The sequence below is a fragment of the Tiliqua scincoides genome, chromosome 3 (assembly GCF_035046505.1).
Source record: "Tiliqua scincoides isolate rTilSci1 chromosome 3, rTilSci1.hap2, whole genome shotgun sequence".
NCBI classification, from domain to species: domain Eukaryota; kingdom Metazoa; phylum Chordata; class Lepidosauria; order Squamata; family Scincidae; genus Tiliqua; species Tiliqua scincoides.
Genome location: NC_089823.1, coordinates 112,109,207 through 112,134,155, shown reverse-complemented (window position 1 = coordinate 112,134,155; position 24,949 = coordinate 112,109,207). Strand labels below are relative to the sequence as shown.

At 41.2% G+C, this 24,949-nt stretch overlaps 1 protein-coding gene across 1 annotated transcript in view; it reads left to right on the top strand.

Annotated features, from left to right (window-relative positions):
• ABCC4 (ATP binding cassette subfamily C member 4 (PEL blood group)) overlaps positions 1-23,521 on the top strand; it is a 191,298-nt gene extending 167,777 nt beyond the window's left edge. The window contains exons 30-31 of the mRNA XM_066621149.1: positions 14,590-14,724; positions 20,528-23,521. Of these exons, the coding sequence (XP_066477246.1) occupies positions 14,590-14,724; positions 20,528-20,635 (243 nt within the window). The 3' untranslated portion in view covers positions 20,636-23,521. The remainder of the gene's footprint in view (positions 1-14,589; positions 14,725-20,527) is intronic.
• Positions 23,522-24,949: the final 1,428 nt, after the last annotated feature.

Sequence of the window (24,949 nt, the reverse complement as noted above, 5' to 3'; positions counted from 1 at the left end):
TCTATACTAGAGTCCATATTTTGCAGTGTGTCAATGGCATGCACTTTTATGCACTTATGTGCTAGTACAGCCAAACTTAGAATTGGCTCAGCAGGTGATTATATAGTTATGAAATAAAGTGCTTCTGAATTTAGAAAAAGGGGGAATTATGTATGATATACATTTTTACAATTAAAAAATAACACAAGAAAATCTGAAGAGAGCAACTATATAATTTTTCATAACAAAAGCAAATGTAGATTGAACTAAAGCACCCAAAAAAGCAGGAAAAAATGCACCTGTGGTTACATAGGTCAAATTATTTAAGATATTTTTTGCGTCTCAGAAGCAGTCTAAGAAAATACATAAGATAGATGTGTGTGTGGGAGGGAGGCTCTTTAGAAAACCATGAGCAAATTGTAAGGGGGGGAATTATACTCTTTGTCATGATTGAACTTTAATCAGAGTAACAACTCACCTTCGTTTTTCATCAGGTTTTATTTTACCTAATGAGAGGAGCCTCCTGAGAGAACAAAAGGAAAAGAACAATACACTTTACACAACAGCAGACAAAATTTGCCTTAGGAACTGTTTAATTCTAGTTTATTCCCTCCTCCAAAGCCATACTTCTGGTTTCACAATCCCAGTCACGCCCTGATGAGAGTATCTCCACAATATTTTTCTTTAATTATAAGTATGCTTATCAAACTTCAAACAACTCGAAATCATTGTATTGTGTAAGGTGATACTGTCCTAAGACAATCGCACCAATGAGTAATAACATTTTGCTCTTATACAGCACCTTTCATCTGGGAATCTCAATGCTTGTTACAAACATTAATTAATTAAACTGCACGATACCCCTGCCAGGTAGGGAAATAAATGTAGACTTATTGAAATTAGAGTTAGAAAAGATTTGTTGGGCCAGGTCATCTAAGCAACCTTCTGTAACAATACTAGGGCATGGCTAATGTTTTTCTGTAGGTTTTCAGTTTAGTACAATAGCTTTGTGTCACCGAGAAATGAATCTAAAAACGTAAAAGTTTTCCTTTTGGAAAATTTTGTGCAATCTTGCAAAGAAGTCCACAGCTATTGTTAGGTCACAAAAACATTTCCTATCCCTCTTGCACACACATGCCTATATTTGTAATTTATGAATTTCAAGAAACAATTTCCATATTGCTTCCCTGCCTGGTTAATTGAATGAGATATTTAGTTGTCACGGAGAATAGCTGCTTACAACTTTTTGTTTTTTTCAGACTTTTTTTTTACTAATAAATTTTGTTTGAAGGCTGTTTAAAAGAATTGAAGAGTGTCATTTCAAGAATCTTCTAACCAAAATTGTTCAGATTAAATGAAATTTTTCAGATAAATTCTTATTACATTTACAACTGACTTCCCATTATTGGATCCTTTCAATGCTGTGGTTTTCAACCTTTCTGCCCTTTAAGGAATCATCTCCATGATAACCATGTAACCCTTGCCTTTTGTAGAGGATTCTGGTATCTGTTCTTGGGCATGCACTCTGAACTAGTGCTGGACACACTGATCATCTGCTGTTCCACCACTCCTTTGCCACTCCCATATTCCAGAAGGTTACTGAAAGATTGGCAAGCAGTCTTACATGGAAGCTGGCCTTGCCATTGGTCATCTTAGCTATCGTAAACTTCTGAAGAACTCCAGTTTGTAATCAGGCAAATATAACTTGATTTATTTAAAGTAGGAAAGGTGGTTTTAGATATCAAGTTGATCAGCCATCATAAGAATAGCATATAAGGTCTTTACAGGAGTACTATCATTTTGCAACTAGATGGTATCATGCTATGCACCCTTGAAAATATCTGTGCTCATTATGCTCATTATATTTCCTTTTACTGCATGATAAAAATCAATACTATGGACTTTTGCATATGCTTCTGGCACGGTGCTGGTTTTTTTAAAAATGTCAGATTTAAAATGGGGAATGTCGCTAGCACGCTACATGATGTCCTAGTGCTTGGATGTGTGGTAGGTGTACTGTTTGAAAACAACCTTCGTAGGGTATTGTGATATTACAACCTAAATTACTACACCAAAACATGAATTTTGTTTACTTAAGTTGAAGCATATGTCTTATTCAGTTAGGAGTTACTTAAACCATATACTACCAACAAACCAACCTTTATTAGCACTGAACAAATGCAGCACACTGTATTATTTTATAAAAGCAGTGGCATTCTTAAAGGTCAGAGCTTGCAGACAATTTCTTGTGATACAGATTTTCTTGGATTGTTCCATGTCAAACTACAGGACACGGTTGGGGAAAGGTGGCTTCTCTCCCTTACAGAAAGGAAAAAAAAATCCTCAGTGTAATAGAAAACTAGCACAATGAAGAGAAGTCTAGCCTGATACCCTTTTCCCTGACATGCTGGTTTTCAGAGCGCAAGGAGCTTTCCTTTTGGGGACCATTCAGATTTGCAATGCTTTGTTTATATTCTGGGGAGACCAAGAGAATCTTCATTGCATGATTCTATATAGGGGTGTCAAATTCATTTCATATAGCAGGCGAAACAGAATTCACCATACTTTCTGAGGATGGGATGTGATATCATTAAGCAAGAAAAGTGACATCATTAAGCAGAAATAACCACTTTGTTCTCATGAAGGAATTCATTAGCAGCAAATGACAAAAGATAAAATATGCAGATCGTTATTTTCAAGATATGGGAAACCCCAATAATCACAACTGAGAAATGCTGGAAGTTTCAGACAGCTGAAGGAAAGATGAGCCAAGAGAAGTATTAAGAAATGTGTCCTGGGTTAAGAACCTAGAATTCTCCTTCGTCAGAAGTCTTTGGTTTTGACCCAGATATACAGCTGCAGTTTCCTATGGAGGTGCTGTCAGATTCCAGCTGAGCTGGAAAAATGTATTAGCATTGATTATTTGTCTTGCCAAGTCTAAACCACACCTTGCAGACAAATTGGCACCACTAAAAGATCTCCCTAAAGAAAGAGTCAGGCTCAGAGTTTCAGTGGGACGCCCAGAATGAGTCTGTCTTCACCAAAACAAGACATCTAATCAGTTGTGCTCACGCCTTGTGATGTAAAAAGATCACGTGTAGGACTAGAAAGCAAGTGTTAATTGGATCTGACTTACTCCAGGAAGGGAAGTGGAATCCACATTGAATTTGAACATTGATCTTCCTCAGATAGGCATGATCACAGCTGGGTCCACCACCCTTCTCTGTGGCAGGTTGTGCCAGTGACATTTTTCTAACAGTTGAATGTTTTGTGTTTAGCTTTTTTTTTTTTTAAACAAGAAGAGTGCAAAAGTAGCAAAACGTGGAGGGAGGATGCTAAAGAGAGAAGGAAGGGGAAACAGGAAGAGGAGAAAGATGGGCCTATACAGTTTTAAAAAAAAATGGAAGTGGCAATTAAGGACAAAAGAGACTTGAAAAGTTGAAAATATTTCAAGGTAATTGAACACTCAAATGGAGATGGAAACAAAAATGAGTTAACTGAGCTACAATAGACTAACCAGTGTTTCTCAAACTGTGGGTCGGGACCCACTAGGTTGGTTGCAAGACAATTTCAGGTGGGTCCCCGTTCATTTCAATATTTTATTTTTAATATATTAGACTTGATGCTACCATGGTATGTGACTACATTTGGGGAAATTTTATAGACCTGTACTTTTAACAAACTACTATGTATATTCTTTTAACAATGATAGTAAAGGAAACTTATTCCTAGGTAAGTGTGGGTAGGATTGCAGCCTAGGATAGTTAAAAATTTTCCTGCTTGATGATGTCACTTCTGGTCATGACATCACTTCCGGTGGGTCCAGACAGATTCTCATTCTGTCCTGGTGGGTCCCAGTGCTAAATGTGTGAGAACCACTGGACTAACCTATTTATCAGTTCTATTTCGGTTTATGCATTTTTTTGTCTTTTAAAATCACATTTCAATTTCAACCCTATGTGACTACAACAGAAGTCAACAAGATAATATATCCTAAAGGACTAAAAATACAATTAAACTGTTTAAAACAGTATCCTGAAAATGAGAACATGATATCCATAGATGTTGCCAAGCCCAGTCTAAAAAGATTTCAAGCAATATCTGAGCCAATGTTAACTTAAAAAAAATGTATCAAGAAAAACCTTTCTAAAAGAGAGGTCTTCATTTGAAATGCCTGGAATGAGCCAGCCAACCTGGCTTTTGTTGGGGGTGGGGGGAGGAGATGTCCACAGAGAGGATGCTCCAATGGAAAAGGTTCTTGAAAGGGTTACCACCCACTGAACTTCAGATGGCAGGGCCTCTCAAAAAATGTCTTAAGACTAGAAAATACATGTGAGGAGATGCACTTTCCTTTATCTTGAGCCCAGAGGAAAAAAGATTTAAAGGTTACAACTCACACTGTACTGGGCCTGGAAACTCTCTGGGAACCAATGCAGTTTTTCAAGGACTGTTGTTTGGTTCATCTAGTGTGTACCTGTTACCACTTTGCAATCGCTGTGTGAACCAGCTGTAATTTCTAAACATTGTTTGAAGATATCCCTACATAAAGCATGGTACAATAAACTTAATCTTGAGGTTACTGTAATGTGTAACCTCAGATTATAGATCATAATCTATAAAGATTATGAATGTTTTCAGGACTATTGGTAGAAGACTGTACATTCCAAAAGAATTTGACATTGACACAGAAACAGACTCCACTAAGGCAAGAAATGCTGCTGCACAAAGGGGAAGAAGCTTTGAACATTTGTTGGCGTTTCTCTTAAAGCCCAAATTGTACAAAGGGTCCAAAATGGTTGAATGTGTTTGCAGCATAAACTCACAAAGCACATAATTTGCTTTTTACCCCATGGTAACAGAAAATGTGGGTTTGCCTCAGATTACTTCAAGCATTGTGCTTGAGCTGTAACCACCTATGGTTGCCTGCCAGAGAATACATTAAGAAGTTGAGGTGGTACAATGACTGTCAGCGGGTATTGTAACTCTCCCTCCAAACTATTGGTTAAACAATATCCAAGGGTCAAAGACACACATCTATGTGCATCTGTGTGATTAGACCCAAAGACAGTCATTTTCAACCACTGTGCTGTGGCACAATGGTGTGCCGCGGACAGTCTGCATGTGTGCCGTGGGAGTTTCGGGGAGGGTCATTTATTAGTAGGGCCATTGGGGGATTTGAGCCCCCACCAACAGCATGGTGTGTCTTGTGAGTTGTCAAAAGACTGGTGGTGTGCCTTGCCAGTTTTTATACCTTGTCAGTGTGCTATGAGACAAAAAAGATTGAAAATCACTGCCCAAAGACAATGATCTTTTAGTTCAGCAACTATTTAAAACTAGGTCTTTCATACTCAGAATCCTTAGTGTACTGTCTTGTCCGGAATGTGTATCTGACAATGGTTTTGCTATACAGTATTGATTATAAAGCAAGTTTGCTCAAATCAAAGGAAAAGCTAAGCTTGGGATCGAGTATGCCCCTGTGCTGCCTGAATCTGCCACCCACTGCCGCTTTGAGTCATGAGCACCCACATGAACTCCTCCCATAAAGGGTGGGCAGCTTCCAAATTGTCTTTGGAAGCACCAAGCAAGCAGGGACAAATGATATGGAGCTGCTGCAGCTTCTATTTTTTGTACTTCTTCTTGTTCTGGAGTGAGAAGGGGGTTGTCACTGCTGCAATCTGCTTCCAATTTGTTCCCAGCTTTTTGGGTCAGAGTCCCCAGTGGAATCACAGGGTGGAGAGGGCGACTGACAGACAGGTGGGAGGTTCATCCATTTGCCATTCTTCCAAGGGTGCTACTCATTGTCAACATTTCAGGTGGCCTCATATTTGGGCCACCCTGAGCCAAGCCCTTACCAGTGTAGGGGGCAGTATTTTCGAGAACAGATTCAGAAGTCAGCTAGCAAGTGAAAGTGGTAAGTTAGGCCTAGGAAATGAATGCAACATTTGATTTGCAACATATTGTATATGTAAATGGATATTCACAGTTAACAGTACCATGGAGAAATTTTTCACATCTTTTCAATGCACTGCTTCTCAGTGATGCCAATTCATATAGTAACTTGCTGGTCATCAAATGTACTATAATCAAATGAAGTTAAGGACATATCTGACTTCTTATAGATGATAAAATAGTAGTAATCCCTGTAGAGGCTATGAATCTCTCAAACATCAAATCATACAGTTCTATTTCATTACTACACCAGAGGTTATTAGTGAGCATTTTGACCAGTATATAAAACAAATTGCTACCCAAAAATATTCACAACCTCACAGGATTAATCAACAGGAGGAAATTATATGATGGTATTAGACAAACAATATTATGAATAATAGTTGCATGAAAGAAATGGTTATAAAATTTCACAGCGGACAAGATGGAACCCTGCAATAGGCCATGTCAAAGCTCATAGGAATATAGTAGTCACCCGATGCCTCTGGCACCAACTCCTAAGGTAGGAGTGAAAAAATGCAGATTAGTGTCTCCAACCACCACCACCAGTTCTGCAGAAGAATCTGATAGTCAACTTGTCAAAGGCCACTCACAGCACAATCCTACTGATGCCCTGAGCCAGCACAAGTTCCTTGTGCCACTCTGGAGTGTCACAAACATGCCATAAAGCACATTTGCGACTATTTGGGAGCAGGCTGGGCCAGCGCACAGATGTGTGCTGGCCCAGTGGAGCTGGGGTGGCATTGAGACAGGGTGAGTTTGTGCCGGCCCAGGCAGGCTGGCACAGGAGGTGGGAGAGGGCAAGGGAGGGAGGAATGGAGGTGGGGAGGGGGGCTTCAGGGTGGGGGAGGGGCAACCTGGTGGGAGAATCGTGCCAGAGGGGGTGGAGCTATCTATGGTAGTGCAGGTTGGATCCCAACCCCTGGACCCAGCCTGAGTGACGTTACCTGGGCCGCTTGGATTTGCACCCATAAAATCACGAGCACAGATCCAAAATAGCCCCATAGGGCTGCCTGTGGCATTGCTTGGGGTAAGGGAACTAAAATCCCCTTACTCTGTATTGTACCCCTGGCCTCACCAAACCTGCCAGGCCAGTTGGGCTGCTTCTTCCAGTGCGAGTTAGGATTGCACCCTAGGAGGTTTAGAAGTAAGGGCAAGGTCACACTCCCCTTGTCTGACTTTAGATAGATTGGCACCAGAATTTTGAGCAGAGCCAAAACTGTCCTGTGTAGAGCAATATGGTTTGATGATAAGTATCTTCTAAGAGTTCCTGGAACAAATGACACATTTCTGACATTCTACTGTCATTAAGACAGTATGTTGCTCACTTCTGAAATTTGTGTTTACTAAACAGTAGAGAATGCATGTTTATGAGTGAGGATTCAAAAAGTCCAACATTGTTTGCTTAAAACTCACCTGAGAAAAATTGACCAATATCTAAATAAATAAGTCATTTATCTAAATACTATTATCAAACTTGGGTTTGGTGTGTTCCTTCTTGTCCACTTCTGTCTTAATGTCTAACAGTCGTCCATCAAGTGCAGCATTGTTTGTTGACAGTAGCTGGAAGTGGCTCTCCAGGGTTTCAGTCAAGGGTCTTTCCCATCTTTACCTTGAGATGCCAGGTAATGAACCAGGGGCCTTCTACATTCAAAACAGGTGCTCTTACCACTGAGCCTAGAGCCCTTTCCTGTGATCTACTGGAGGGATATTTCTGGTAAACTGGACCATTGATGTGCATAGAGAAGCTCAACAAGAATGTGGCTTATGTCATATTTGTTCTCAGTAGGGTTTCAAGCTCTTTACAAATGCATAAGTGCAGGGCTGGCTTTAGGCGAGGAGAGTGCAGCAAGCAGAGTGTTGCTGCTGCATGGCCTTCCTGCCCACCTGGGGGTTTGATTGGTTTGAAATCAAGGGATCCTTGAAACAGTTGACAGTGACATTATTACATCACTGCCTCCTACTTTCAGGTGCACTTTGTACAGGACAACATCAGCCCTGGGCTTGCTGCTGCCACTTGTTCTGCTGAGTAGAGGGGCCCACCAACATATTTTGCATTGGACTCTGCAGCTCCTAAAGCCGCCTCTGGATAAGTGTGCCCTTAGCAGGCATTTTAGATGTAGACCACTGGTCCCAACCTGTGGTTTGTGGACCACAAGACCCTGAGAAGTGGTCCGTCCGCGAGGTCTCACCAAGCAAGCAATCTCCCATGGACCACCAATGAGGGCAGAGAATGGATTGCCCACAGCCATAACCACTGAAGTGTTGGCTGTGGCTGTTGGCAGTCTATTCTCTGTCTTCTCTGATAGTCTGTGGGGGAGTGTTGGGGGACAGACCACCAGAGTGGGTGGAGACCAGACCCTCCGCAGCCACATGTGGTTCATGACGATTCCAGTTTTTGCCCCAGTGGTCCATGGGTTCCTAAAGGTTGGGAACCACTGATGTAGAAGGTTAAGAAGAGATCATGAGCACTACTACTCTTGCACCTGCCCATGGCACTGTCCAGTGCCTCATAACTCATCCTCCCTGCAAGTGTCATCTTGTTTTTGTTTTACACATATGCATGTAAATGAACAGAGCTGGCAAACAGCAACAAACAAAGGGGGGCAGCAGCACCAAACTTGGGTTTGGTTAGCAGCTTTCCTCTCTGAACTTGGTTTGAGAGCAGGCTCATATTTTGAGACATCCAGTTGTGTTTGGAGGTTACCCAAAGCTCCGTGAACAACCCAATCAATATCCGAGTAGAAAAAAACCAAGAGATAGAAAAGGTCAGACCAATTAATTTATATGAAATCTGGTACTCGAATCATGTTCCCCTGATTCAAGAGATGTGTTAGAATATTACTGCCTTCCTATCCTTTCTATTATTCCTGTCTTGTCTTGTAGCAATTCTGGGTCTGTCTGAGTTATGAAGATGAATTTAGCTGCTGCATTCCATAGAAGTGTCTAGGGCAAAATATTAAGCTGTCATGTTCAGTAGAATGAGCAATCTCAATCTGAATGTAATTTGATGACAGAAGGAAAGTACAAATGGTTAAGGGTTAGATTCTGCCACTCTTTTTACTGCGTATCATTGCTTTACTCCTTCCTGTGTGTTCGGCTTATGAAGTTAAAGATACTACTCAGCCCCAGCAGGAATGTCAGAAACTTGGCTGAAGTCATAAGTTTTGATTTTAATTTATGTACGCGTTCGTTGGGATAGAAGTGCCTATCCCTTGCCCTGGGCCCTGCTTTGACATCTGTGACTTGACATCAGGTGCTATTCTGAAATATAGCATAATCGTAGAATATACTGCTCTTGCAATCTTTTTCCTCCCCTTCCCCCCTTTAACTATTTCATTCCAGCTAGCTGGTTAAGATTTGCAGCCCTCAGCAATTCCCACCAGATCTTTACACCACTTTGCTGTTGCAGATAGTTGCTTGAAGCATAGTTCCATGGCATGGGAAATATCATGTGAAAATAATTAAATTTCAAGTAACTAGGGACTATAAAATGGGATGGGAATTGAACAGTTCACAGGCCACTTGGATAATACCCTGCCAACTGCAGGCCCTCTTGTAAAAGTGCATCTGCATTTGCTTCTGCTGCCAGCCTGTATGTGCTCCATGCTTTGTAGGTTGACTGTGTGATCTCACAAGCTGGCTTGTGCCTCAAGAATCTCTACTTCTTTAGTCCTAGGCAGGCAGCAAAGCACGGAAACTGAAGTTAGAATTATCACCAGGGAGACCACCAGGGAGAAAAAAGCTCAGCCTGCCTAAGCTATTTTTTCATCCCTTCCATTTTTGCCATCCATACATTAAGCCAATGGTTCACCGTTGAGAATGTTTAGCTTTGACTCAACGTAATGTTGCAAGTTGTATGAACTCCAGGTAGAGCCGTTATACCTTAAAGAACATAGTGAATGGCTGAAACCATAAAAGTTTGTCCTCAGAAGTACAACCGGCATGACAATTAATAGTTAGAATTCTGCTGAAGTATTTTAAGTCTTAGAATATGAAAAAATATAAAAAATATAGTATTTGTACCAAAATGTTCATAAGGGAGACCAACTGTCCCCAAGTACGATTTAGTGAAAATTACATGCTTGTAGGTGTCATCATAGGGCAATACTAGGAGAAATACTGGTTAATCCTTGTAACTGCAAAATTATTAATACCCATTTTGGTTTTTTAATGGCCCATACTCTCATTGTTCATTGTGGTTGTTTGTTTTTGACCTTGTGTTCTTTAAATATTATAATTTAATTTTGGGTTTTGATTAATCCAAAGCCAAATTCTTCGGCACATTCACTATTCTACAGTCTCAGTGTGCATACACTAATAGTGAATGTGCCAAACCAAGTATCTCTACTTCGTGACTGGTGTTTTGCAAGATACTTGAAGGGGATGAGGACTTTCACATTTTAACTCAATCTGGATCATAAAATTATGCTCTGGTTGATACGTTGTGTCTTGAGGCCTTATAAGGAAAGAGGGCCAAACAGCTGTAGTGACTGCTGGTTGTTAGAGCAGCTGCAGAGAGTTGCACTTCACAATCTCACCCCTTCCTGCCATCTCCTTTCTTGTATTTTGGGCAAAGAGAGAACTGCCACTCACCTTTTCTTTCTAGAGCAGGGGTCTCCAAACTTTTTGGCCAGAGGGCCGCATGAAATATCTGGGGCAGTGCTGAGGGCCAGAAAAAATATTTAAATATAAAATTTAAATAAATAAATTAGAGATGGAACTTAGATGAATGAATGAGTGGGCTCATTCACTCAGCCTCTCTGGCCCTCAGAACATCCTCCAGATGCAATCAGAGCACACCTCTGGTCACGTTCAGTCGAGTGGGCCAGAGGCTTTCAGGGACAAGAAGCTGGCCTTGAGCTGGATAGAGGTTCACTGCGGGCCTGCATCTGGCCCCTGTTCTAGAGGAAAAATCTTATTGACATGTGGGTTAATAAACAGTAGCATGATACTTCATGCTCCTTCCTTTCCAAAAGCATGCAGCAGAGAGATAGTTGGGATTTTGAAGCACATCTACAAGGAGTCACTGCAGCCACAGGGAGGCATCTTTTCATACAGTGCTTTGTTAAAGAGGCAGATATACACTGCGGACACTGAGTTTTGTGTACGTTAAAAGTTTTACCCTCTGTGGCTCTTTGCAGGAGAAAGCCAAGCCTATATTTAGATGGTGTGTTTTCTTTTTCCTTTCATTTCGAAGGGAGTGGTTGCACAATAAAGAACTATACTTCTTTTCAAAAATTACACATTCAAGGCACCTAAATCAAAATTCCAAATTATAGGACATCTTGATTGTTGTGCCGATACTGTGTATATGAGAGACTTAATTACCCTTAAACTCTTAAGAAAGCTACTCTTAATTATGATTAACTGTAGTAAATAAAGGACTGCAATGAATGTAACATTTGTAATGCATTCTTGTACATATAAATTAGAGAGAATAGAGATGAGAGATTAAAATGTACAGTAAGCTGACTGCCTTTGGGTGTCAGGAATAATATTTGCAGTGTCAAGTAGTATTTGAGTATCTAGCTAAATGACACTGACTAACCTGCTGATGAGTTAGTATCTGTGTGCACACTTCTGTAGGACATTGCAAATGCTTTTTTTTCCCCTGACATCCAAAGGCAGTCAGTTTACTGTACATTTTAATCTCTCATTTTACCTTTAAAGGCTTGCAGGAAGCTTTTTGCTTGATTGAAGAGTACCTGAACTGCAGCCTACATTGTGACCCTTGAACTGAGTGTTGTCATTATCTTCCCCCCCCCCCCCCCCCATATTTTGGATTTTATTTCTCAAGGCCAACTTTCCTCATTTTGTTTTTTCCTCTTTTGTTTTGTTATTTGTGCATTAGATTTTTTTTTTCTCCTTAAGAGTTCTTGTTTCTTGACATGGTTAGGACAATTTTATCACACTGGCAAATGAATGAAGACTTAGTGTCAAAAGTATGTCCCTGAGGTCACAGCAGTCTCAAAGCTCTTTATTTTTAATGTACTGATTTGTTTGGATACAATTTTTTGGGAGTTCTGAGTCTTTGACAGAGCCTCTGCCTGATTTGTCAGAAACCTCAAGATAGGTATTTTCCTCTTCTGTTTGTATGATAAGGACTTGAGCAAAGAAATAATATGTTTTCCTGGCACATCTTTCGCTTTATTTATCCTATTTCCTGATACATATTATAATCTACATCCTGTGAGCGTGCTTTATCTGAGACCTGATTAGGGTTGGGAAAAATATGGTCTATGAGCACAGAACACAGCACAAAGCTGAGTGCAGTCAGCTCACAGCTGACTGTACACAGAGTTTCTGTCCCCAGGGATCATAATGGATTTCCCTGATCTTCCTAATTCAGCTTTTGCAACATCACCTCCATGTATATATCCCATTGACTTTTGGAATAATTGGCTGGTGCCCTGGCTGGAGATATGGGGGGGGGGGGAATTGATCAAAGCAAGCTGTGGGCCTGTTGGTGAACTGAAGGTGAAGTATACATGAGTGAAAAGTGGTTCCCATCTCCAACCTGACAACAATTGAGGATTGCCCATTAGCCAGAAAAGGCCATGTGCTCTTGCAGGGGGAATCTATGCTGCACTTGTGATGGTAAAGCCTGTGGCAGAAACTGACAAGGAAAAACTAAAGATTTCCAGTCTTGCTTATGTGGGAAAGGAAAGTAGTTGGTGATTGTTATTTAAAATCTCCAGCAGGCCCTGTGAAAGGAGCAGTGATTCGGGGCATCTGAATGACTAGAGGAGAGGGAGGAGGCCCCAGAAGACTGCCTAAGGGGCAGAGAACTCAGAGGCAGGTTGAATGAAGGAAAAGACCTAGCTAGCAGTGGACAGCTATGGGAAGGGTAGGTATGAGAGAAAAGACTTTGGAAAGGATGAATTGAAGAGCCAGAATTTTAGGACTGTCAGGTCTTAGACCATAAGCAGTTTCCTATCCTTTTTAAGAGTTGTATAGAAATGGGTTGGAGTCTGCTACATCTAAATTCCACTTCTCAGTGAACTGATTCCTTTGATTGAAGAAGTCTTAGTTTAGATGGTGTCATTTGCATTCTGCCAGTGTAATGGAGATGTTCAGGAGATGGGGTGTGGTGTCATGTGGCCCCTTGCCCTGGGAGGCATGATGTTGAAGCCAGGGCCTTGGATTGCAGAGGGTGTGCTGCACAGCTACAGCCACTTGGAGGAAACAAGGCCCTCAAGGTTAAAAGCAGCACCTGGAGGAAGGAAAGGGTGTGTAGGTGTATAAGGAAGGAGCTTTGAAAGACTGAGAGAGCAAGAGGAAGGGGCTTGGAGGAAAGAGGACAGACAGGCTGGCTATCTGACTGATGAACTAACTAACAGATTGAATGGAGACTGGAAGGCTGCTGGAACAGAGACTGCTGGAGACTAATGTGGTTGCCATGCCTAAGAGCTGCTGAGAACCCAGGTGTTTCTGCAGTGACCAGAGAAGCTATTGGGGGAGAGGGAAGGAAGGAGGACCTCTGCAGGAGGAGAGGGGAGCCACCCTGGTGATGGGGACTACTCAGCAGGGCTTTCTGCAGAATTAGGGCTACTTTGAGTGACAAGCGGAACTAATTAGCTTAAAGTGGACATAACTTCTCTAGGCTAAGTTTAGAAAAGGAATTTGGCAAAACAGCTAGCGCTCATGCATTATATGAGTGCCTTAATGACATCTTTATGATGGCTTGAAGATACTCATTAGTTTGGTGGTGGTTACCTGTACCCCTGTTTTGTCTTGTTATAAATTTCCATAATGTACTTTCTGGTCCCTTCCACAAAATCCCACCCTGTAATCCTGACTTTCAACTGCCTAATTTTTGTTCTCAAAACTCTGAAAAGCATCATGTATTCTGTTACAGTGTATCAATAAATAATAAATGCACGTGACTGTAAGTCACTAAAAGGAATAGTTACAGCACAACTTTACTTCTCCTGTTAAAAGGGTATCTAAGCATTTAACTCTTTGCCTGTGAAACCCCTGTTACATTAATGCAGTGGTTTTCAACCGCTGTGCCGTGGCACACTAGTTTCGCACACACTGAGGCAGCCTCAGGTGTACCGTGGGGCCAGAGGAGTCAGGCAGCAGCTGTGGGCGGGAGAAGCAGCTGCTTTGACCCTCAGCAGCAGTGAGAAAGGAGCAGCCGCAGCTGCTTTGCATCTCCTGCTGTGAGCAAGAGGAAGGCTGCAACCCGATCCTTCTTTACCTAGGAGTAAGCCCCATTGACTATTATGGGGCTTACTTCTGAATAGACATGCCTAGGATTGGGTATCAAGTCCCTTGTAAGAAGTAAGTCCCACAGGCACATTCCCCCAAGTCTTTGACTGCAATCCTAACCACACTTTCCTGAGAGTAAGCCCCATTGAACAAAATAGGACTTACTTCTGAGTAGACCTGGTTAGGATTGTGCCCTTTGTCATGTAATGATTTAATTGTATTAATTATATTAATTAAAAATTAATTGTAGTATCTTAATTTAATGTAAATAAAAAAAACTGGGAATGTGCCTTGACAATTTTAGTGCCTTGACAGTGTGCCATGAGCTGAAAAAGGTTGAAAATGACTGCGTTAATGCAAAATCAGGCTGTTGTGCCAAGTGAGAAGTATGTTGTTGCCAGATTTCACCTGTTGTTAACCAGCTTGTTTTGGCTGATTCATCAGGTTTTGGATTCAGGACGGCTGAAAGAATATGATGAGCCATACATTTTGCTACAAGCTGAAGAAAGCCTGTTTTACAAGATGGTTCAACAAGTGGGTAAGGCTGAAGCTGCATCCCTCATGGAAACAGCAAAGCAGGTAAAGCTCTTCCCACCAGCCCCTTCCCTTACAAAATGTTGTAATTAAGTTTGTCTCAACCATTTACTTTTCACAAGTTAGCATATTCAGTATTTCAGAAAGCCCCATCCTCTCCACTATAGTTAAGGCTCTCATAGCTTTTAAATTATAAACACTTGTTTTTCAGTGCTTTATTACTGGGATTTGGAATAATATATACCTAGAGCTGAAAATGACATGCTCCTGTTGCTGAAAACAACTAGGCATGGGATTGTTTTTATACATGTGGGGAAGATAATACACACTGTGGTCCTAGACACACTCTGATCATGCATGGCTTTCCCCCACTACTTTTACACGTTGTAGTCAGGCATGAAGCTTCATAGTGGTCCTGTAGTCTTGTTTTGATTGACAAATTTGCATTTTATATATGTGTACTGCAACATATATAAAGGAAATTTTTCTATTGACTGCAAACAGAAAAACTGTGATATCATATTTGAGGTGCTAGAGACTAGGGGTGCAATCCAAACTGCACCTTGGGCTGGTGCAAGTCCTTTGCACTTTCATGCCACTCTGAGGAGAGTTAGGCTGGCGCATGGTTGTATGCCGGCCTCGCCGTGCTGCCATAGGCCCCAGGGAGAGGTAAGTTTGCAATGACTGATCGTGGCTGACTCAGGGGTTTGGGGGAGGTGTGGGGAGGATGGGGAGGAGGGGAGAAGATGGCATTCCAGGGTGGGTGGAGGGCGGGCGGTGAGTGTTCCCAGGACATGCAGTTGGGAAGTGGGAGGCGAAGCCAGGATCTGACACTTATGCTCCCCCCAGGGTAAGGGGAAAATTTTCCTCTTGCCCCTGGCTGAGCCTCTGGCCCGCCTATTCCAGCGTAAGTTAGGATTGGGCTGTAGAATTCTTGTGGGCATGTAGTACAGGGCACAGCACTTTCTCTAAGGAGTGTGGGGCAGGGCTTGGTTTTCATTTCTTTTCCCATGTGAGGTGCTCAGAGCATAAAGGTCAAAGTTAAATGAAGGAAGCCAGGAGGATATGCCAGCCAGGGCAACAGTCCTACTGAGAGAGAGGTTGCTGCTGTGACATCCTGAAGGTATCCCTTTCCCCATACGCATGGTTCCATTTGAGCACCAGAGACTGATGGGAAACAGGTTGAAGAGGCCCACAGCAGTATTCAAGAGCCAGCTCAACTGTCCAACTTTGCATATAGTATTTTCTCATCCATTGACCAACTCAACTTCCATTGGCTACACCATGCACAGCAGTAGCAATTACTTGCACAGAATGGTCATCATAGTGGTGACACCAATGTGATTGGAAGATTAGTTATTGGTCAGAATTGAATTTTCTTCATCCCTGCTGTATCATTTGGTGTTTGAAAAATCAAAGCAGCTGACTTAATTATTGTGTTAGCTAGTCAGAATTTGGAATATACAGTGCTCTCATTTCCTTAACCATGGTTGAGGGACTGGGAACAGGTTGTAGATTTGCATGTTTCCTCCCCTGTCGTATGCCTCTACTTTCATGCAGCAAATTTCCCTACATTCCCCTACACTCCCACCCCATCAATTTAAATCCATAATTAAAGCCTACATCAGCCCTGACCTTAACTCTGGTTAGCTCACCAGATTTGCTATTAATTAGGGATTTGAAATCAGCTTGAAACTCTGGTTTCAAATGCTAGTTTAATACAAAACCCGTTTGGCACTGAGCACAGCTTAAAACCCATGGGCAAACTTGCACTGAAGAAGGAAAACGGTTGGAGGAAGGAGTGCCTGTTCTCAGGGCCTGATCCCAGTCTTTCAATTACAGCCCTCTTCCATGTAAACTGTGATTCTAATGACCTGAAAGAATAATTTGAATGTTTTTAAACCTTGGAACAACAGCTGTGGAACTTTTGTGCATGCAAACCCTGCAAAAGAATGTAGATAGGTATCTAGATCAAATGAGGGTTAGCATTTATGATTCAGGGCTGAATTAGGTAACCTTGTAATTTCTCCCAAAACATTGATCTGGGGGAAAGCAAAGGTGAATATTCAGAGAGCAAAACTTTTAGTGTAGTTATTGTGATTGAATGGCCATAGTTCTGTTTGGTGCAGTATTAGAATCATGTGGGGTTTTTTTTCCTTGAGAAGCTTCCAGTAAGATTGTTGAAAACCTCCTGCTTTCATTATGTCCTAGGGTAATGTGGCAGAGTTTCTCATTAAAACTCTCAAAGAGAGTTCGCTTTTTTGAGTTGGGTTAAAATTTTATCTTAAAATTCTATCATTTTAAGGTCTTAACTAGATGAAATGAAAGGCACAGAGCTGCTGCCATTCCTTACCTCTTTTTGCCTCTTCCACGTCATGTCTCAGTAAACACAATATGTGGTGTGATAGTATCATGCTCTGCATTGCACATTGGAGGGGGTAATGCACAGTTTGACGATACCGTATTATGCATTGCGTTTACCTATACAGTATGAGAAAGAAGGGGCAAAGAGTAACATTGATTAACCCCTGAGTCTTCAGCCCCTAATATTGAAACCTTGGCAGGCATTTAAAAAAAAACACTTCCTTGTCTTGCTCTGTGTCAATGCTAGGTTTTGCTTCTCAAAGGCTTTTCCATTCTTTCATTTAGTGATGGTTCTTTGATTCTTCTTGGCTTTGCTTTAATATATGAGATAATATAAACATACATACAGATCAATGTTAATGAACTTGAAGCCATTAAATAAGTATGGATGAATCATTCCATTCTTTGTAGGAGGGGCAGGGCATATCATGTGAAAGCTTATTTCCCAGATGTTGAAACCTGTTGTCAGGGCCTAGGAGAGGAATTTTGTCAGGGGGTACAAAGTTTCTTCTGGGCCCCTTCCCAAAGGGGAAGGGGGACAATGGGGGCAGGCAGAACAGGGGGCAAAATAGGGCAGGGGAGGGTGCTGACAGCCACAATGGTCTTTGGAGCTCAGGTCTACTAGGCTTCTTGATGCAGAGCCCAGGTCTACCCGACCATGCGGCATTAGCAGCTAGATAAAGTAATATGGAAAACCAAACACACTCCTAAGTCTCTCTAAAATTTTTGAAATATAGAAAATTGATTGCAGGAAATTGGCCTCATCGTATTTAGGCTCACACTAAAATGGATCAAAATGAACTTCTGCAGCAGCTGTAGCCCCACAGCTGGGTCCCTGAGCTTCTATACACTCTTACATGGTTATGGGATCCACAAGCCAAAGAGCTACTGTAGCAGGGCAGTTTCCTCCCACATTTGACACTGTGTTAAGGAGGGTCATGGATGCTTTCCTGGGCCTGGTGTGTATGGCCTGCAGCAAGAGTTATTTATTTTATTTTTCCCATTTTTATACCGCCCTTCCTCCAAAGAGCTCAGGGCAGTGTACACAGTGAGGCTGAGAGAAAGTGACTGGCCCAAAGTCACCCAGGAAGCTTTGTGGCTGGTCCAGGTCTAAGTCACCTCCCAAACCACTACAGGTTGTGCCCCAGCATTATGTGCTGGCAGCAAGTTCAGGTGAGATAGGCAAAATTTCAGGTCCCAGGAACTTTCTGGGCCCCCACCTTTGGCTCCTGGGCCCCCTTTCTGACCCTGGGCCCAGGTACAAAATAACCCCCTTTACCCCCTTCTCCTAGGCCCTGCCTGGTGTCATAATAAGATCCTAGGACCACACAAAGGGGAAAGTGTCTTGCTCATGACTGACGTAGACTCACCTTATGCCTTCTGAGCACTGGCTCCACCTCCTTTGCTGTAACTATAATATCAACTGAACATTTTCATCTTTGATTTTTTCTTTCAGGATAGTCAACAAGGAATCAAGGCTTATTAGCATTTGTCACTCTTGAAATACTTGTTACTGATTTTGTTGCATGTGTGCATGCACACACTCTCATTTTCTCTCACTTAGCTGTTGCTCAGTTCAAATGCTTACTGTGCACAGAACCAGTTCATGGAGGAGTGGGCATTTACAGCCCTCCGTATGCTCACCGTAATGTATAATGCCAGGCACTCTTTCTCAGAATTTCACACTAGCCACTAGATGATGTGTGTGTAGAATCCTGAGGCTGCAATCCTAACCACACTTTCCTGAGAGTAAGCCCCATTGAAAAAAATAGGACTTACTTCTGAGTAGACCTGGTTGGAATTGTGCCCTAAGATGCTTTTGAAGCTGAAGTTGTCAGCTATTTTTGTGGAAGGACTCCAGTGCCCGAAAGAGCTCCATGACAGGTAAAAAATTTTGAGGTGAACCTTTATCCCAGTACAGAGATTCAGTAAAGAGAAAAGGTTCATCTGCTGAATTTCTGCCTTCCATGCAGCCCTCCCTGTAGGAGGCTTGCAAAAAAATAAGTTAACAGCCCTGTTTTGAAACCAAACAAATTTTAAAAGCTCTCTCTCTCTCTCTCTCTCTCTCTCTCTCTCTCTGTGTGTGTGTGTGTGTGTGTGTGTGTGTGTGTGTGTGTGTGTACATGTTCATGCTTAGAAAAAAAATAAAGTCTCATGGTGCACACTAGGTCGCATAAAGTTTTCACAGTGTTCACAAAAGGAGCTTCAGTTCACGGAAGAAGTTCTGCTTCCATGAGCAAGCCCCTTCAGTGAGTGCAGTTCTCTGTTGAACAGAGAAACACTTTGGATGCAACTTGGCAATACATTTCCAATGCGTAAGGGATCCACTGAATTGTGGCTCATATTTGTATATGAGAAGAACAGTTTATTATCAAAATAATGACTTTGCTGGGAGCATCCCCCCTAAACGTATATTACTGAAGAATGGTTTCATACTCTATCTCCAGGACAGCATGAATATTAGACCTAGCTCATGACACATGTCGGCCTTAGGGAAGATAGTGTATTTTCTGTGTGTGTGTGTTTTTTAAAGACTCAAACAAAACTTTTCACATTCTTCTTTGGGGGAAAAAAATACACTTTGAAGTCCTTTTTCACCCAAACACATTTTCCGATAAGAGCACACAAGTCTTGACATTATTTCATTTTGTTACATGCATCTGTCAAGGAACCGAGATATGATACAGCTACTAAAAACTGATGATTGTGGAACAGTGAAACTTGACAGCATTTCATTTCCTTTATGTTCTGATTATACATTTATCAGGAAACCTGTATCTCTCGCAGTTCAGCTAGAAATTGGTAGAATTCAAGAACTCAAAGGCTCGGCAAAGAACTGTCCTATTATTTGGTATCATCTTACATTTTAGAGAAGTTGCTTGGTAGAGCCATTGTTACTGCTTTTCCTTTCCCTTTATTATTGTGGCACCCTATCCCCAGATCACATTTCTATAGGGCTCTATGACTGCTCCACAGCGCAAATTAAACGTTGGGATATTTCATACGTACATCTTGAAGTTTCAATGGTTGTCAATCATAGTTTGTAAAATGCAGGGATTACAACCTTGATATTAACATCCAAATCCATTGTGCTCATTTTTATGTGTGAAAATGAAAAGCCCTTGTGCAGACACTAGATTTCGGAGCTGCTTTGTTACCCTGTTTTTAATTTATCTCCGTTTCTGAGCCGGTAAAAGGATTTTATTTATCAGTTTAATGTTGAGTGATAAAGTTATCTATTGATCTGAATTATTACCACTTTGAGTGGGGTGGCAGACATATATGTTGACACATTCTAGCTTTGCTGTAAATTATTAGAAGAGCTGAAGATAATTTTACTAATTTTTTTTAGAGAAAAGAGGTTTTTTTATAAAGTCTCTTTTGTTAAGTTTTTCCTAAGGAGAATTGGTGTTTGTGCTTAAGTCATGGTAATTAGAACAAATGGTTTTATGAAAGTAACATAAGAACTTTTTTCTCCTTCTAGGTTTATGTCAGGAAGAATTATCCTGAAGTTGTTTCAAATGGTCATGCGATCACCAACTTACCAGTATCAGATTCTCAAGGAATAATCATTTTTGAGACTGCGCTATGATCCCACGCAAATTTAGACTATTTTTGCACTGGACAGCTGCTACTTGTGTTTTGAAAAATGTTTTTTAAATGACTTTTGTGACTCTTGTTCCTTCCATTTGAATGTAACACTTTTCAATAGTTTAAAAATACAATACGTTTTTAACTATTCAATCTTCACACTGGGCAAGTGGAAGCTCAGAGCATCATATTTTCCTCACTTGGTATAAAAGTGCCTTGCACAATCAGGTTCCGTTCCTGATCATGGCTTTTAGGCCATTAAATGGCCTTTAGGTGGCTGCTTAAATGCCCCTTACTCAAAATGTGTGCCATTAGTGCAGCTGTACTATACAGGAGTAGAAAAAAATATCCTGAACTGCTGATAGGAGCAGGTGCTGCATCAAAACTATCTTGGTGGAGGCTCCAATTCCACAACATGGCCTTTTGTGGAATTTTACATGGATGGCCACTTAAGCTTGATCCTCTTATTCCAGATGGACTACAAAGGGGGCCCTATGCAACTTGTGACACATGAATGCAGCCCACCAACTACATGTAATACTCATTTTCTGTTTTGGCGACTCATGGAGCTGCAAAAACAGGAAGTTTTCAACTGACTAGCAGGCCACCATACAATCGAGTGGGCTGTGACTGGCTTGATGAGTCTCAAGTGGAATAGGCTGGCAGTAAAAGAATGAGGCAGATTAATACATTTATTCCTTGACTGTTATACTACTGTAGGTAGTATAACCACTGGTACAGGACGCCTCACATTTTGAAATACACATTTTCTCAGGTTGGAAATAATGTTTTTTTAAATTATGCATATAAAGTAAGTAAGAAAAAATGGCTTATTGTACAATCTTACTTATGTCAGCTCAGAACTATGCCCCATAGAATTCAGTGAAACTTACTCCCAGGTAAGTGTGAATGGGATTGCCTTAATACTCCTTTGCCTTAAGAAATGTATATCTGTAAATCCGTGGCATGCTCATACAAGTCCTTTTAAGCAACTTTTAAAAAACTTTTAAAATGAACAAACTTAAAGTTTCTTATCTAGAGGAAAGTTTTAATCCTTCTTTCCTTTAAGTTGCAAATAAAATTTAGCAGAAGCACACCAGGCACTTGGCAACTTTCATTTTGTAAAGGCTCACATACACAATAGAGTATCACTGGTGGGCAGGGATGGTAGTAGGGCATTTAGCTTTTATTGGTGGTATACAATATTCCCTGTAAGGTGTCTTCACTGCTGCCTGGACCCCTTCACTTGCTGTATGGTGGGGTGAGACATTTTTCAGCATTTGGCAATGATGTTATTGTTGACTTCTGGTTCAGCCAAACCTCAAGCTGCTCAGCTTTGAGCTGTGCAACTGCATAGCCATGCAGCTTAGCAGGGGTAATGGTTGTATATGCATTTTCAGAGGAGTAAAGTGAAGGATGGCACATTGAATGAAGACACTCCATTTACTCAATGGTAATTTAGTGCCATATTCTTGTAGCTGACTTCTAGGCATACTTAACAGTAGAAGCATGGGAGCCAACTTTTCTTGCTTTCTTCCCACACTGTACTTGTAACACAGACAAGAAGGAACTGTCTGGGAAGAGCAGGATTTTGTGGAAAGAACCAAAACAAGAGTCGGGGTCTGGATTGGAGTAGTGGCAGTGATGCCTGCATACTCCTTTCTAAGTGATCTACCTCGCATGGCTCAGGACATAGAATGAAATCATGGGAAAGAATATGCCAGTACCAGTCATGTGTGAATGGATTCTACTGGCAGTTATGGGGGCAATTTTACCACAAATCTGTTGCATCCAATTGCATGTGGGGAAGCATAGAAGTGGTAAAATCCTCCTCACTAGCTGGTAGTATATTAGATGGTTATTTTACTAAGCAGTTTCTCCTTGTTAAATAGCTGCCTGTATTTATTAATGGTTACATTTTATTAAATCTGGCATTGGACAAACTGATTTAGACACACAGTCTCCTCCCAGGGTTAGTACTAGTGGAGTCATGATCCTGGTGCTAATTTGTTGACCCTATATTGCAAAGCTTTTTGGCCATGGAAACATTTAAGTACATTGGAGGAGCTGTAGCATCCATTCATAGTTACCATGGCTCTTGGTCAAGCAAACATTCCCCAAATTAACTATAAAAAATGAATATGATTATGTTGTACAAGTCTCAAAAGTCTGTGTAAGACAATATTGTCATATTTTATGTGCACAAGTGTTAAATGTGTGTGTTTTCTCAGGAAAGACTAACAGGCCCTTGCTGAGGATCTTACCCAAGTTTTCATTTCTTTGTTTGCTTTTTAATTTAACATATACCAGCCAGGTTCTCGCTGAGGAGGTAAACCTGTGTCTTGGCTCCAGGCCACAGGTGGGACTTCATGTGATGAAATGTCTTCTGTGTAAAAAAAAATAAAAAAAATGCATTTTTTATTGTAAAACATTAGATGCTAGGGAGAAAGGGATGCTAGAATTCTTCTCTCTGGAATGCTAGTTTTCTGTGTGGAAGGATTTTTGCGCATATGGACGAGAAGTCAATGATGCAAGTCCCATAGACTGACGTGGTGCAGCTATGACAACTTTGCCACCTCAGTGAACCTTTTCCACCTCAGGCCATTGTCATTTAATATTTTCGTTCATAACCTCAATAAAACAAATATATTTGAAATGAAACTAAGTATTGGAAGCTATCCAATACTGCTTTGTTGCTTCTTTCAGAAAGCAAGGCTAGTTAAGTCTGTATACAGCCTTGGTCAGCATTTAGACGTATTGGAGAGTCATTTGTGGGAGGAGGTTTGGGAGAAAGCCATCTTTCTTTAGGCTAACCACTCCATATCCAGAGGCTCTGGTTTCTGCACCAATATGATTTTTCCTCTGGGTTGTCAACTAGGGACCAGGCATAGCCAGGGAGACAGACCAGGGACAGACTGCACTTGCTCCCGGTGTGGAAGGGATTGTCACTCCCGGATTGGCCTTTTCAGCCACACTAGACGCTGTGCCAGAACCACCTTTCAGAGCGCGATACCATAGTCTTTCGAGACTGAAGGTTGCCAATACAAAATATACTTATGGACCTTAGCACTGTTACAGTGTAGCCCCTAAAGTAATCCTTGAGAAGGCTAGCATTCCTAATGAACCCCCTTGAGGAGCAACACCTTAGCTTTGGAAAAGGTCATGTACGCTTTGAATTACTAATTTTGAAGATTAAAAAAAAGACAAATGCTTTTCCTGGTACTTCCAAAAAAGACATTTTTTCACTGAATGTAAGTAGAAGTGGCTGAATGGCATACAAATGACTAAGATATTTTAAATACAGATGCCTTGCTTAGACATATGGAAGATACTATAAATTTTAGCAAAGCAATGTGTGAGAGAAGCACAGGCGGGAAACCAGTTGTGTCCCACTATGTCTATTCTAGAATAAATTCCAAGAAGCTCTTTAGTGCTGCATCCTGACCAAACAGAATGACTTCCATTGTAAAAACTATGGGATTCAACCAAAAGCAATGTTAAATACTGGTAGTTTAGAGATGAGCATCCTTCTGCCTTAGCAGTGAGTTGCTCAGATAGAGGAGCCACACCAGAGACCGCAGCTTTTCAGGACTCTTAAGTCACTTGATCTCTGCTGTAATACCTCCTCTGGGCCATCTGCAGTGGTGGCACTGCAGTACAGCCAATTCCAGGCCCAGCATCTCTTCCCTTGACAGGCTGCAACAGTACTGTATAGCACAAGCCCAGGGGGTCTGCTTTAAGTGTCCCTGTTTCACTGTCTCAATTGTTTTTTTTTAATGCTTTGATTTTGCAGAGCCCGTGCTCTTGTGTTCTTTTCAAATTTTATGTTATCAGAAAGCCAGAAAAATTGATAGTGTAACTGATAGTGCATTTAAGCAATCGAGTACTACTATAATCTCTATAGAACTCCATATAGAACTCTATAGAACTATAATCTCTATCGATCTACTCAAGTGTTAAATAAAGCATACATACCATCATATGCTTTGCTAAGTTGAGTGAGTGTCCTCTGCACTCGGTGTAATACAAGTCACCAAGTTCAAAACAGTATTTTCTTTAAAATGCTACTATAAAATATACAAGTTAGATATTCAATTGATCCATCAAAACTTTACATCAGATTTAGGGGAGAAGCAGCAGCTAATGAAGGAAGAATCAAATCTAGACTTGGAAGATCCCTGGTAAATTTTTCTGTTGAACAATATAATGGAGGACCAGTCTGGTTGTGAAAAGAACTGGTTAGTTAGCTGTCTGAGAGCTTTCTTGCTTGATCTCTTGTTGATAGATTCTCCTGATGAATACTTCTGTACTGCTG